The sequence below is a fragment of the Salvelinus alpinus genome, chromosome 30 (assembly GCF_045679555.1).
Source record: "Salvelinus alpinus chromosome 30, SLU_Salpinus.1, whole genome shotgun sequence".
In the NCBI taxonomy this organism is placed as follows: domain Eukaryota; kingdom Metazoa; phylum Chordata; class Actinopteri; order Salmoniformes; family Salmonidae; genus Salvelinus; species Salvelinus alpinus.
In genome coordinates this window covers 24,890,589-24,904,781 of record NC_092115.1, presented here as the reverse complement: position 1 = coordinate 24,904,781, position 14,193 = coordinate 24,890,589, and the positions used below count along the sequence as shown (strand labels likewise).

At 41.0% G+C, this 14,193-nt stretch overlaps 1 protein-coding gene across 1 annotated transcript in view; it reads right to left on the bottom strand.

The window, feature by feature from the left end:
- Positions 1–11,285: 11,285 nt before the first annotated feature.
- Positions 11,286–14,193, bottom strand: part of LOC139559775 (protein patched homolog 1-like) — a 33,088-nt gene continuing 30,180 nt past the window's right edge. Inside the window, exons 19-20 of the mRNA XM_071376126.1 lie at positions 13,555–14,080; positions 11,286–13,353 (exon numbers count right to left, since the gene is read on the bottom strand). Of these exons, the coding sequence (XP_071232227.1) occupies positions 13,319–13,353; positions 13,555–14,080 (561 nt within the window). The 3' untranslated portion in view covers positions 11,286–13,318. The remainder of the gene's footprint in view (positions 13,354–13,554; positions 14,081–14,193) is intronic.

Here is a 14,193-nt window from a genome sequence, read left to right as displayed (position 1 = left end):
ACCCCATAATGACAAAGCAAAAACAGGTTTTAAACATTTTTGCAAATGTAATTATGTAAAAAAAAATAATAATAATTATTTAAATAAGTATTCAGACCCTTTGCTATGAGAATTGAAATTGAGCTGAGGAGCATTCTGTTTTACATTGATCATCCTTGAGATGTGTCTACATCTTGATTGGAGTCCACCTGTGGTAAATTCAATTGATTGGACATGATTTGGAAAGGCACACTCCTGTCTATATAAGGTCCCACAACTGACAGTGCATGTCACAACAAAATCAAAGCCATGAAGTTGAAAGAATTGTCCATAGAGCTCTGAGACAGGATAGGGGAAGGGTACCAAAACATTTTTGTAGTGTTGAAGGACCCCAAAGGCACAGTGGCCTCCAACAATCTTGAATGGAAGAAGTTTGGAACCACCAAGACTCTTTCTAGAGCTGGCCGCCCGGCCAAACTGAGCAATCGGGGGAGAAGGGCCTTGGTCAGGGAGGTGACCAAGAACCCGATGGTCACTCTGACCGAGCACCAGAGTTCCTCTGTGGAGATGGGAGAACCTTCTAGAAGGACAACCATCTCTGCAGCACTCCACCATTAAGGCCTTTATGGTAGCGTGGCCAGACAGAAGCCACTCCTCAGTAAAAGGCACATGACTGCCCGCTTGGAGTTTGCCAAAATTCACCTAAAGACTCAGACCATGAGAAACAAGATTCTCTGGTCTGATGAACAAGAATGAAGTCTTTGGCCTGAATGCCAAGTGTCCCGTTTGGAGGAAACTTGGCACCATCCCTACGGTGAAGCGTGGTGGTGGCAGAATCCTGCTATGGGGATGTTTTTCAGCAGCAGGGACTGGGAGAATAGTCAGGATTGAGGCAAAGATTAACATAGCAAAGTACAGAGGGATCCTTGATTAAAACCTGTTCCAGAGCCCTCAGACTGAGGTGACGGTTCACCTTCCAACAGGACAATGCCCCTAAGCACACAGCCAAGACAACGCAGGAGTGGCTTCGGGACAAGTCTCTGAATTTCCTTGAGTGTCCCAGCCAGAGCCCGGACTTGAACCCGATCTAACATCTCTGGAGAGACCTGAAAATAGCTCTGCAGTGACACTCCCCATCCAACCTGACAGAGCTTGAGAGGCCATGCAGAGAAGAATGGGGGAAACTCCCCAAATACAGGTGTGCCAAGCTTGTAGTGTCATACCCAAGAAGACTCAAGCCATAATCGCTGCCAAAGGTGCTTCAACAAAGTACTTATGTAATAAAGTTTATTTTTAATAAATGTGAAATTCTAAACATTTCTAAAAACCTGTTTTTGATTTGTCATTGTGGGGTATTGTGTATAGATTGATGAGGAGAAAAAACAACAATTTAATCAATTTTAGAATATGGTTCTAACAAAATGTGGAAAAATGGGTCTGTGGGTCAATGGGTCTGAATACTTTCCGAAGGCACTGTATACCCTCACAATGCTACACTGTTTGCACAACCTAGTGATTATTTTTTTAAATGATGTTACCACCACCCGTCCACATTTGCTCAACACCACCCCATGTAAGTGTAGGTTTGTTCAGCTGGCTATGTTTGTTTGTTTTTATTTATTTTCTTGTTTGGTCAGTAATTACTTAATAGCCAGCTTGGTACACACAGGTGTAACTACATACTATTCGTTTGACCAGTTGTTACCACCAACCATTACAACAAGCACAGATAGTGATCTCACATTTCATACAGAAATGACTGAATTACACTACCCAATTCAGTAGATAGTACTTTGTCTTCCATACATGCAACAAATGTAACACTTGCTAAAGATATATTTACAGAAGTGAAGTATCTAGTTGTCTGCTATAGATTTGGAGTTGCATAAGGTTTCTAGTTTGGGTTGTTAGTTGTCATGCTCAAAAGGGAAACAAAAATGTGTCTTACCCCATTTGAAAGGGCATTCCCTCCATTAATCTTAAATATGGTTAATAGCAAAAGCATATGTATCTTTGTAGACAGGCCTTTGGCCCAAACCCCTGTTTCATGTGGTGAGGCCCTGTGGGCCCACAGTGAGTCAGCTCTGGGACATGCAGCATGCAATCTGGGCAAGGGATGGGTGGGCTGTGGCTAGTTTGGGCTGGAGCTCGGCAGGGTGGGATTGGGGCTAGTTTGGGCTGGGTGGGATTTGGGCTAGAGCTGGGGCTAGGTGGGCTAGGGCCGGGCTCCTAGAAGAGCTCAACCCACCACTGATGTACTTGGGTGATGAGAGTAATTTGATTAGGGATTTGTAACATCATCTAGCATGCTCTTAGTCTTTGAATTCTGCTGCTCTGTTGATCACTACACACGTCTGAATCTGCCATCCTAGAAGTCATTTGTTTGACTTCAAAATGAATGGCGTTGTACAAAACAAATTCTTCAGGGATTGGATTGTCTCTAACAAATCTAACCAATCAGAGTATCAAAGTTGATAACGTCATCATGTAGGCTGGCTCTGACCCAAACCATCGGTTTCCGGGACCAATCAGAATGGCCAGAATGTGTTCGCCTTCTAGAAATCGTAGGGGAGGGAGGTAAATCCAGAATCATCGTGGAAAAGAAACGTCCGTTTGGCCGGAGCAATGTGGATGGGTAGCCAGGCAAGTATACTCGACCACCTCCAAGTCAAACCATTACACTGTAGCTGAAAACATTTCTTAGTGCTTAGCACCTTAACACTTAAACAGTGTCAGCCTTTAGAAATTATGTTTACAGTGTCCAACATAATTACCTAAGCACTGTAGTGTAGAGTTAAACTATAACAGACATAAAACGTGCCTTAATCAAATAACTACAGTTAGACTTGTAGCTTTGATGACAGTCAGTCCTCCACTCAGTATTAGAGTAGTAAGTAATGCAGGTCCCCATGGGAACAGTCTTTCTTCAGAGCCCTTTCCTGGAGCAGCTGTTATGCTTGAGCAGAGTTTTCCTCGTTTCTACATGTGGTAAGTAGTCCGTAGGGCCACTCTGTCTTTCACAATTTCCCCGTTGGTGCTCAGTCGCACTGCAATACTCCACCCTGTGGAGAAGTACTTCAGTGTACTGTAGAGCAGAGAACAGACAGGCTTCTGGTCTGGAATAGAACAGAACAGCAAGCCAAAGCCCTGGGATGCATCCCAAATGGCACTTTATTATGTATTTAGTGCTATACTTTTAACCACGCCGTTTTTACAGTTGTAGGCTATAGAAAATCATGGTTAGGATCAAGATATAGGGCCTAACATATGCTATGATATGCTATTTTGGCTAATAAAGTGTCCTATTCACTTTCAGATTCCGAACAGAGAGAGAGAGAGGTATGTTAGTCTAGGGAGAACATAAAAAGGAACATAAATAGCCTAGTGCAGAAACATATCAATGTGCTGTTAGCATTGGTTTCAAGCATCCTTTTTATGGACAGACCTGAGATGTCTGCGCAGAGCGAGGGGCATACGGTGCAACTCCCACAGCTATACGCCATGTTGAGCCGGCCACATTAAATGCCTGCCGGTCTGCACTATGCTTTTATTGCCACTTGCATGTGTTTAATTCATTATTATGTGTTTAATTATAATCCTCTGCTTCTCTTCCTCTCCAGATTGCTCTACAATGCCATGCCACCTTCCACTCTTAGAAAAAAGTGTTTACAAAAGGGTTCTTCGGCTGTCCCCATAGGAGAACACTTTTTGGTTCCAGGTAGAACCTTCTGTGGAAAGAGTTCTACATGGAACTCAAAAGGGTTCTTCAAAGGGTTATCCTATGGGGACAACTGAAGAACCCTTTTAGGTTCTGGATAGCACCCCTTTTCTAAGAGTGTATGATTATTCTCCCTTCCAATTTAGAATTTAGAAACCAGTCTTGAGTCTTTTTCGCATTCACACTGTGCTGTGGTGTGTGTAATTTGTAAAAGAACAGCCAGCATGGATTCACTGGTCTTTCGTCCCCAAACGGAGCCCCAATCATGGAAACACAACGCAACCAACCCTGATGTTGCTGGCATTCAAATTGTTATTGTTTTAACCAAACAAACCACTTCTATACACTAGTTTGCATTACGAGTTTATATTTAGGCCCTTCTGTAAACACGGCAGGCCAGAAATAATCAATTAAAAGGGCATTACGTTGGTTCCTGTTTATTTAAAAAATGTTTACACTGCAGGGGCCGGCCTGGAAATTCATATTGCTCCTCCAGTCAGAGAGAATGTATAAATTGCAAACACATTTGTTAGCTTGACATAGATTTAGTAAATATTGATCTCGTCTCTGCGTGATGGAGTGTTGTCAGACGACTGATTATAAGAAATAAAATGGAGGGAGCAACATTCTATAGGAGCAATATTCTATTGGTGCATGCCTGCACAAATACAATGCACATTGCATCAAGTTTTACATTGTGTTTGTAGTAAATGAGTAGTAAAAGAGTAACTGAGTATTAGTTCTAAGTTAGTAAACTATGTGGCTTATTATACATTTATGTAAGATAATGATTGCCATTGAGAACTATGGCATTAGTTATTTATGTTATACATCTCTAAAGCTATGTTATATACCCAGTTTAAAATGTTTCACAGTGCTTTAGAGGGATTACTCCAACTGAAGACTCCAGAAGGAAGAACATTTTAGGAGGTATGTTGTTGTCAGCTAGTACTTTTTTAAATTTCTATTAATTCTTTTACTTTTTCCACTGTTGCTGCAAATGTGCAAACACAGAACACCCCCTCACACAAACTCAAACAAGCATTCCAGTGCGCTGTGCACACACACACACACACACACACACACACACACACACACACACACACACACACACACACACACACACACACACACACACACACACACACACACACACACACACACACATACACCTCTTACTAATCAGCCCTATTGAATTCTAACAACAATGGGCACTCATACTCAGGCCACCCAAGATGCACAGCAGGTCATGTGTTAGCTCTTTTGTCCCCCTCAGTTTTTTCTCCTTTGCCAATTCTTTACAGAGACTGGTTGGTCCTGATTTTTGCCTCCAAGATCTAGTTATCTGTTGTTAAAGATGTCAGCTGTTATCTCACCCATACTGTATATTGCTAGCTATTTAAAGTGGATATGGTCTTTCAGCTACTGCCAGCCTCCACACATCCCCATGCCACAGACACACACACTTCTCCACAGTTCCCCCCCCCCACACACACACACACACACACATGTTTCTCCCCCATGCTCTCTTTCCCTTCCACCCCTTTTCAAACTACAGCACTAATCTGTCTTGATAAAGTTCATAGAAGCGGGTGGGATAAAGAGAGGAGAAGGAACAGTTCACACTCACAGAATAGAGCTCCCCCATGATTCTGCTGCTGCGCAAAGTGCCACTCAGTCTGATTCTTGGCTTCAGTGCCCATGCAGTCAGAGCTGTGCCAGGCAGGGAGCAGGCATGAATGAGCAGTGCCATATCAACCCCCACCATCAGCCTGCTGCTTTCTGTTGAAGCATACGTCACGGAGGTCCACAGTAAGAGGCAATTAAGGTTACGTCAGTACCAAAAGTTTCCGGGCTTCCCAACGGAAGCTGTGAAACATGTCCCCTAGACCTCCAGTGTCGTTAAAAAAACTAAACAAAAATAACTAGGCTTTGAAGTTGTCTGGAAAAACGTTGTATCTAAATTAACTTGTTAAAACCAATGCCATCGAAACCCGTAAAAATCAAAACATGTTTATCTTTTATCCCCTAGTTTGGGTTGTTAGAAACACATACAGTAGTTCTAAATGCATCCAGCCATGCATTTTTTAAGCATCACTTATGCCATGCGTTATAGTTCATTAACCCGTAAAACAAAAACAATAATTTTCAAGGACTGTGTTTAAACTGATGTCAGATTACTTTAAAACAAAGTTGTAATGTTTGCAGCATTATCTTTATGAGTAATATCTCAACCACTTTTGTCATCACAAACACAATTACAATGTAATAATTCCTGTGGGACAATCCAGGTTCACGTCAACCATCAGGTGAAGCTAGATTTGTGAGGGAGAGAGTGAATCCTGGGTTGGAGAGAGCCCCTTAGGTTACATGCTGCCGGGACACTGTTTGAAGGAGAATTGTAAACCAGGATTTGAGGTAAACCAGACTGTGATGCAGTCACACAGTCACACAGCCCTGAGCCCTCCATTGGGCCGATTGAGACCCGACTTAATTCCCTTTTGATGCACTTTTCTCTCTATTCGTATTCTGACCTTCAATTTAGGCATGAGGTAACGCATGTTTCAGCCAGCTATTCTTTCGGTTGGAGATCACAGAAATGAAGGCGTGGCAGAGATGCGTCTACTACAGGGTTTCATTATGAAAATGTGTAACTGGACATTTGACCGGCAGCATTTTAATTTACCAGACATTTGAAAAATGTACTGGACCCATATAACCTGATTTGGGCATCCACCCACAATGGTCAGAATGACATAAATCACATTTAGATTATGATAATTCATATTAACAGAACATGCAAGTCGAGGATGCGGTCCTTTTGACCTAATTATGATGCACACGTTGAAGATGTTAGAATAGCTGTCCACATGTACCTTTCCTCAGCAAAATCACTAGCCTATGTCAATCTACTATCCCGCAAGTTTACCTATTCTATTGGTCAGCTTGTACATGTCGAGAAAGAAATATAGTATTCCAAACACTCTGGGACAGTTGTGGGTTGATAGATCCCAAATTCATATAACCAGTAGGCCTAGGCTACATTAAAAAAACGTTATTATTTCTTCACATTATAAGCACAGCAATGCGCACAAGGCAGTAGGATTCGCACAAATGTTATTTTCATAATTGTATTAGCGGGATTTTCAAAAGCGCACTGCACATGCAAGCTGTTTCATGTGACAGGGATTCAAAAGGGCACCACACATCCAAGCAGTTTCATGTGACAGAGATTAAAATATATTTTAGAAATTTAGAAAGAGGGAAGCTCTAATATGCATTATGCAACAACTAGCAAGGGTTGCTAATATGACTAAGATTCTGACATTGGCTACTGGACAATGAAAGAAAGTTGATATAAAATAATTGCCTCCACGGATACTGTATTCTGATTTTTCTTAGCCTACTTTGAAGCAAGGTAAGACATGCCTCATAATATGTAGTAAAACATTCAGGTTTCAAACAATTAAGTATATGTTTTCAAAATGCATACTGCCTCCAGCTCATTGCAAAGTGGTGTGTGACGCGCTGATCAAACCTGTCTTGCAGGCGCTGTTTTAAATGCTGTAGCAGCAGCTCTCGCGCTCTCTGAAAGATTTTCCGCTCAAAGGCTCTGTACCTATATGCTGTACAAGTGATCAATACCATACATAACGAATATACTGTCAACACTCGACAATTTAATTCCACTAAATTATGCAAATGTACCTATAGACCAATCAGCATGACCAGTCAAATGATTTACATCGACTGGTATTTCCATCAACGAATAGGCTAAAAAACATTATTTCTTCTTCTCCCGGACAATAGACCAGCGCCAATTTTATTTTTCGCTTTTCTATTTTCTATCAGCCAAAAGCCAGCTATTACCGGCTAACGGAAACCCTGGTCTACAGATACGCCATATTCTGACCTACACTCAATTCCCTCATAATTCGACCAGTTTTACACGCGATCAAACGATGAATAAGGTCGAGCAACCTGTTGGTTCCAAGTGGAACAACATCTACTTTATTTTTTCAAATAGAAATAACACTGTAATTTACTTTATAAGAGCTATTGATAAGATCTACATACATTAGTTAGCCGTTTGGATAAGGATAGATATAAATTACAATTGTTTTTCATTTTACCTTATGATCGCTGGAGACATGTGAAACCAGTCACATGGCAGCAAACTGAAGCATATCAACTTTTCACTGTAAAGTTTATGAAATGCTGGCCGGGATGAAATTTGGAGACCCAAGTTATAGGCCTCTGTAGCCATGCGCAAATATAGTGCTAAAACTACCGAGTTGATTTATGATTCCTAGAATGTTTTAATTATATTCCCCAACTTTTCACTGTATTGTTTACAATTTGTATCATGTTAAATATTAGCCACTATCTGTAGCCACCGTAAGTTTTGCCCTCATACATTTATAACTGTCACTTTAGTGTTAGTTTCCTTATTGCATCATTACATTACATTGTTAGTTTACCTTTCATTCCTCTGTCATGTTCGTGTGGTTGTTTGTAAGGATCGCTAGCGGTAGTAGATCATATTAGGCTAACGTATTACAAGTTGTGCAATAATTTGGGACATGTAGCCTATTTGAATAATTAGGGAACGCAGACCAGTATAAACCTGGAGCCTGGCGCATGGTTCACAATGGCTGGACCGTTGTCGTCACAGTTCCATGATTAGTGAGGTTGATTAGGGGAGATTTATAGGACTACTGTTCAACCCCTATTGTACACTTTTCTCACCTTCCAATATTTCAGGCATTGAACAACTGAATATGGCATCTTTCAGGATTTTTTCATCACCAATATATTTTGTGCATAATCGCTTTCCAAATTGATCCCTAATATTCTGAACCATTCTCTCCATATATTTTAGTGAGTCTGTGGAGAAAACTCAAATTAAAGGTACACCAAATTTAAAGAGATGGCTTTATAGAAATGTACTGAAAACACTATTGAATGAAATCTCCACGAGAAAATTGGTCGGTCAGCACTAGTTCATTTCTCTGTCATGTTCGTGTGGTTGTTTGTAAGGATCGCTAGGGAGGTTTTTCAGCGGTTTAATTAAATTGATTCAGCACGCAAGGGAACCACGCCTGCAAAGCCTGTTATCCACCTGCATAAGGTAAGTCTGAATACCAACTACTGCGCTTCTTCTGTGCAGCTCCAAATATTGACTACCACTTTTTTAAAATGGGGAATAGAAAGTAGATAACACAAACATAGTATCTGTAACTGTAAAATATAATCACCTTCATAGGTAGGCTATAGGCCTTGAAATTATGGCTCTAAATTGGAACATAGCAGCATGTTGTTGCTTTAAAATTAATGATTGATCACCCTTATTATTCCTCCAAGCATCAGCAAGCTAGCAGCGAAGATTGGCTAGCTGAAGTTTGAGTATTTGTCAGCGCAACAGAAGGGGGAAATAGTGTGAAGGCTCTGTTCAATCTGTATGACGGAAATTCCAGATTACAGCGTGATTGAAATTTAAAGGCAATGTTCCCATGTAAGCGGAGACGGCAATCAGGGTAAACGCTGCATAGACTCAATTGGAACGCTGCATAGACTCAATTGGAACGCTGCATAGACTCAATTGGAACGCTGCATAGACTCAATTGGAACGCTGCATAGACTCAATTGGAACGCTGCATAGACTCAATTGAAATGCTGCATAGGCTCAATTGGAATGCTGCACAGGCTCAATTGGAACGCTGCATAGGCTCAATTGGTACGCTGCATAGGCTCAATTGGAACGCTGCATAGGCTCAATTGGAACGCTGCATAGGCTCAATTGGAACGCTGCATAGACTCAATTGGAACGCTGCATAGGCTCAATTGGTACGCTGCATAGGCTCAATTGGAACGCTGCATAGACTCTGCATAGGCTCAATTGGAACGCTGCATAGGCTCAATTGGAACGCTGCATAGACTCTGCATAGGCTCAATTGGAACGCTGCATAGGCTAAATTGGAACGCTGCATAGACTCTGCATAGGCTCAATTGGAACGCTGCATAGGCTCAATTGGAACGCTGCATAGACTCAATTGGAATTTACCTTTACATTTCTATCACACAATTAAATGCTTCAGCGATTCAGATTTAACAGAGCCCTTCCTCCATGACCAAATCATAATTTGTATATAACTTGGCTTGAGGTTAAAAACGTCCTCCAGTGATTTTTGAACTTTTCCTCTTAAAAAGTGATATCCCAAATATAAATACAGTAAAGTACACACTAAAGGGTAAAGAAAATATGTTTTGAGGAAAATAATGTTTTTTTTGAGAACTGCAAACTTCAAGGAGTAGGGCATTGAAGGAGTTGGTCCTATGGAAATTTGTGATGTCATCGCGAATGAAAAGGTGAAAAGGAGGCTGGAGTGCCGGAAAGAAAATGATTGACTAAAGATAAGACGGCAGGTCAGGATTGTGTCCACTACTTGTGTCACAATAAGGTTGATGGAATGAGTTTTGGAGACACAATCTTAAATATTTGTTATTTGATGAGCTTCTCAACAATGTGCCCTGGAGAACTTGTGGAGGTCAGCAGGGCTATTAAACAGGACTGTGTATTTACCCAGCAAACAGATCAGTCACCAACAAGTTGTAAGATGACATAGGGAGGTGATAAAGCTGTTGACTGTGTTAATAGATAATAACAGAAAAAAACACACAGAGTTCATTTAGAAAATACTATTTTTTTTCATTTGAATTTATTTTGTTAGTTCAATTCCTATAGAAGGTGAGGGAAAATAATGGTCACACAAGGGTTTTCTTGAGCATAGTTTTCAGAAGTCACAGTGTTTTAGACATCGACAAAAAGAGTAATAACACTTCAATTCATTACATGAAGAAGGAAAGGCGAGGAAACTAAATATGGTGGACAGTGTCTGCCACACCTCTCCTTCATTTTCAAGTGAACCCTTCTCTCCAAAAAACAAAAATAAAACATAGGGTCTGTCTGAAACCCCCTCTACTCATTGTGGACAACCCCCCCCCCCCCCCTCCCAAAAATAAAACATAGGGTCTGTCTGAAACCCCCTCTACTCATTGTGGACAACCCCCCCCCCCCCCTCCCAAAAATAAAACATAGGGTCTGTCTGAAACCCCCTCTACTCATTGTGGACAACCCCCCCCCCCCCCTCCCAAAAATAAAACATAGGGTCTGTCTGAAACCCCCTCTACTCATTGTGGACAACCCCCCCCCTCCCAAAAATAAAACATAGGGTCTGTCTGAAACCCCCTCTACTCATTGTGGACAACCCCTCCTCCCAAAAATAAAAGCAAACAAACAAAAACAACTCTGCAACAATAGATATAATTATATATAATATATATTTACTCTTTAAAAATAGAACTTCAGTCTAGTGACTAACATCTGTACAAACTACAAAAATAAAATTTGTATATAAATAATTTATATGGCATGTCATACATTTGAAATAAAACTACAACACTATGCAGAACCCCCAACCCCTACCCTAGCACTCCTATAACTTACACCCTCATCTATTTCTGTACTGAAGCAGTGAATGAATGTCGGTTGTACTTGAAACATATATTTTTTTGTTTACTTCCAGAATGCACAGTAGCTACTTTATTTTTCTTTCATAACTCTATGTACAAAAGAAACCCAAGCTGACACTTAAATCTATTACATTTCCCTGCATTTAAATTGGCAGTGATGTGACCAACTGAACGACCAACTTTGACCATAATACAAAGGTAAAAAATGAAATAACAAAATCACTGAAATGCTGGCTTGCATGAGGCCTACACAAACTAGAGAGCGAGAGCGAGAGAGAGACAGGGGAAGAGCATGTGACTGCACAGACTTCCTCCATGACACAGGAAGTGGGTCTTGGAGTAGTTGTCCTGTTCAAAATGCACTACCTAGTCAACAATTGCACAAGGTTGAAATAATGTCTACCACAACCATAAAGCAGCCCAAAAAATGTAAAACATATATTTTTTCCCTTTGCATTTGATTTAAATTCCCTTTCAGAATAAGATTGGGGAAACAACCAGCATTTGTCAAATATTACCCCCTAGACCCCAGTTAAGTTGGAGGACAAGGGGGGTGACAAAGTTGACCTTACCCAATGTACAGCTTAGATAAACTCAGGAAAGAAATAAAACACTTAACAGCTCCTTCAAGTAATAAAACACGTAGACTGCAAAATATCAACGAGACAATGAACATAATGCAACATGCCAGTGAGCTGGGACACAATGAACATAATGTAACATGCCAGTGAGCTGGGACACAATGAACATAATGTAACATGCCAGTGAGCTGGGACACAATGAACATAATGCAACATGCCAGTGAGCTGGGACACAATGAACATAATGCAACATGCCAGTGAGCTGGGACACAATGAACATAATGCAACATGCCAGTGAGCTGGGACACAATGAACATAATGTAACATGCCAGTGAGCTGGGACACAATGAACATAATGTAACATGCCAGTGAGCTGGGACACAATGAACATAATGTAACATGCCAGTGAGCTGGGACACAATGAACATAATGTAACATGCCAGTGAGCTGGGACACAATGAACATAATGTAACATGCCAGTGAGCTGGGACACAATGAACATAATGTAACATGCCAGTGAGCTGGGACACAATGAATGATGCTCAAGAAACTTCAACCCAAAGTGACACAAGTCAAGTTGCTGACTGCACACAGACTTACAGAGCTACAGGTTAATTGAAATGGACAAATACATGGTAATATCTTAATGTACTGTCTGAACACAGGCATTATTCTGGATGAACAGCCCATATATTATGGAAGAAGCCAAAGTGGGAGATTCTATTGTTTTGCTAAGTCTGTACATCATGTCACATTAGTAAATGAAGTACATATCTGGGGATTCTAAACGCAAAATAAAAACAGTGAAATTATGCTCTCAAACAAACACGACATATATCATATTTATGTCTAACTTTGAATATATATATACTGCGCTTATGCATTTCAAGAGGGAAGGTGTTGTGAAGGCACAATGGTTATTGTTAGAAGGAAAAAAGTATTTACTGAGCTTGTTTGTATTTATACAGTGCAATCATTATGATCATTATGTGTTGCAGAGCTTAATCAATAAGACGCCCTCCACCCTCAGCGTAAGAACATCTAGAACATCTAAAATGATTTCTCAACTTAGATCGGGGGAGGGGGGTACTGCAAATCATTTCCATTTTTTGAAGTGTAGCAGCAAAAAAACAAACACAATAACCTAATATCTTAACGTCTCACTTTTCTGAACTTTTTTACATATAGCACATCTTCTTAATCTATACAAAGGGAGGAAACCCCCCCAAATCATGTTATACATCCGAGTTTTACACAAGAGAATACCCAAGTTATACAGTACTCTTTTAAATAGTTGTTTCCCTCTATTTAGTATTAAAATATATATTCATAAATTTATATATTCTTAAAATGACCTTTTTTAATATCTTTAAAAATAAATCCTCGTCTGTGTGAGGTCTATGTACAGTTGAAAGTGAAAGGGCTGGGTATCGGGAGCTCCCAAGTGAGAGGCTGCCAGCCAGAGATGGATTCCAGACATAGGGGGCAGGGTGGGGTAGCAGGGTGTCTAGTAATCTTTGGCTGCCTGGATCCGTGGGCCAACTGGAACACAAGAATGAAGAAAGAGGACAGTGAGAACCATTGTTGAACAGCAGTCATAACTGCACACACAGAGACATACACAGACAGTGTATGAACAGAATGCTAATGTAAAAATGTGCTAATATAGCCTAATGTTGATCTACCATAAAGTTAAAAGTCCAAGTATGTAAAATGGTGTTTTAGCTTCAGCGTGAGACTCACCTTGTGCCTGGTTCGCCTGATGTTGGTTCTGTACAGATTCCAGGTCTTCAACCTCCAAGGATTCACGCTTGGAAGATTGGGTAGCTTTCCCACAAGATTGTGAAGTCCTCTTAATGTCCTCAAAACAGTCTGATTCACTGTCCACGTAGCCCTCGTGCATGTACCCATGGTAGGCCCCCGGCAAGCTGGGGTGCACAGCCACAGTCACAGAGGCTGTGGCCGTAACCATGGTAGTAACAGCACTACTGGGCGCGGTACCGCCATTATAGGCCGGCATCTTAGTCCTGTTCTGATGAGGCCCTCTGTTGGTCTGAGACCTGGGACCACAGTGATTAGTCCTCTCAGGACCCTGGGTCCTGTCACTGGGTAAATGTTGCCTCCTGGGTCCCTGGTCAGATTTGTAATCATGTTTGTTATCCCACTGCGTGAGTTGAGAGCTGACCGAAGTCACCGCATTCAGAGAAGACTCATTTAAGAGATCTTTCTGAGGGGTTACGGTCGGGCCCTCTTTGAACGGTTTCACCACCTGGAAGAGCAGAACGATAATAGGCATGATAGATTACAATCATGATTTTCATTGTTAATAACAATGCAATGCACATATCATACTGTATTTGGGCAGTATCATGTATGAAGTAG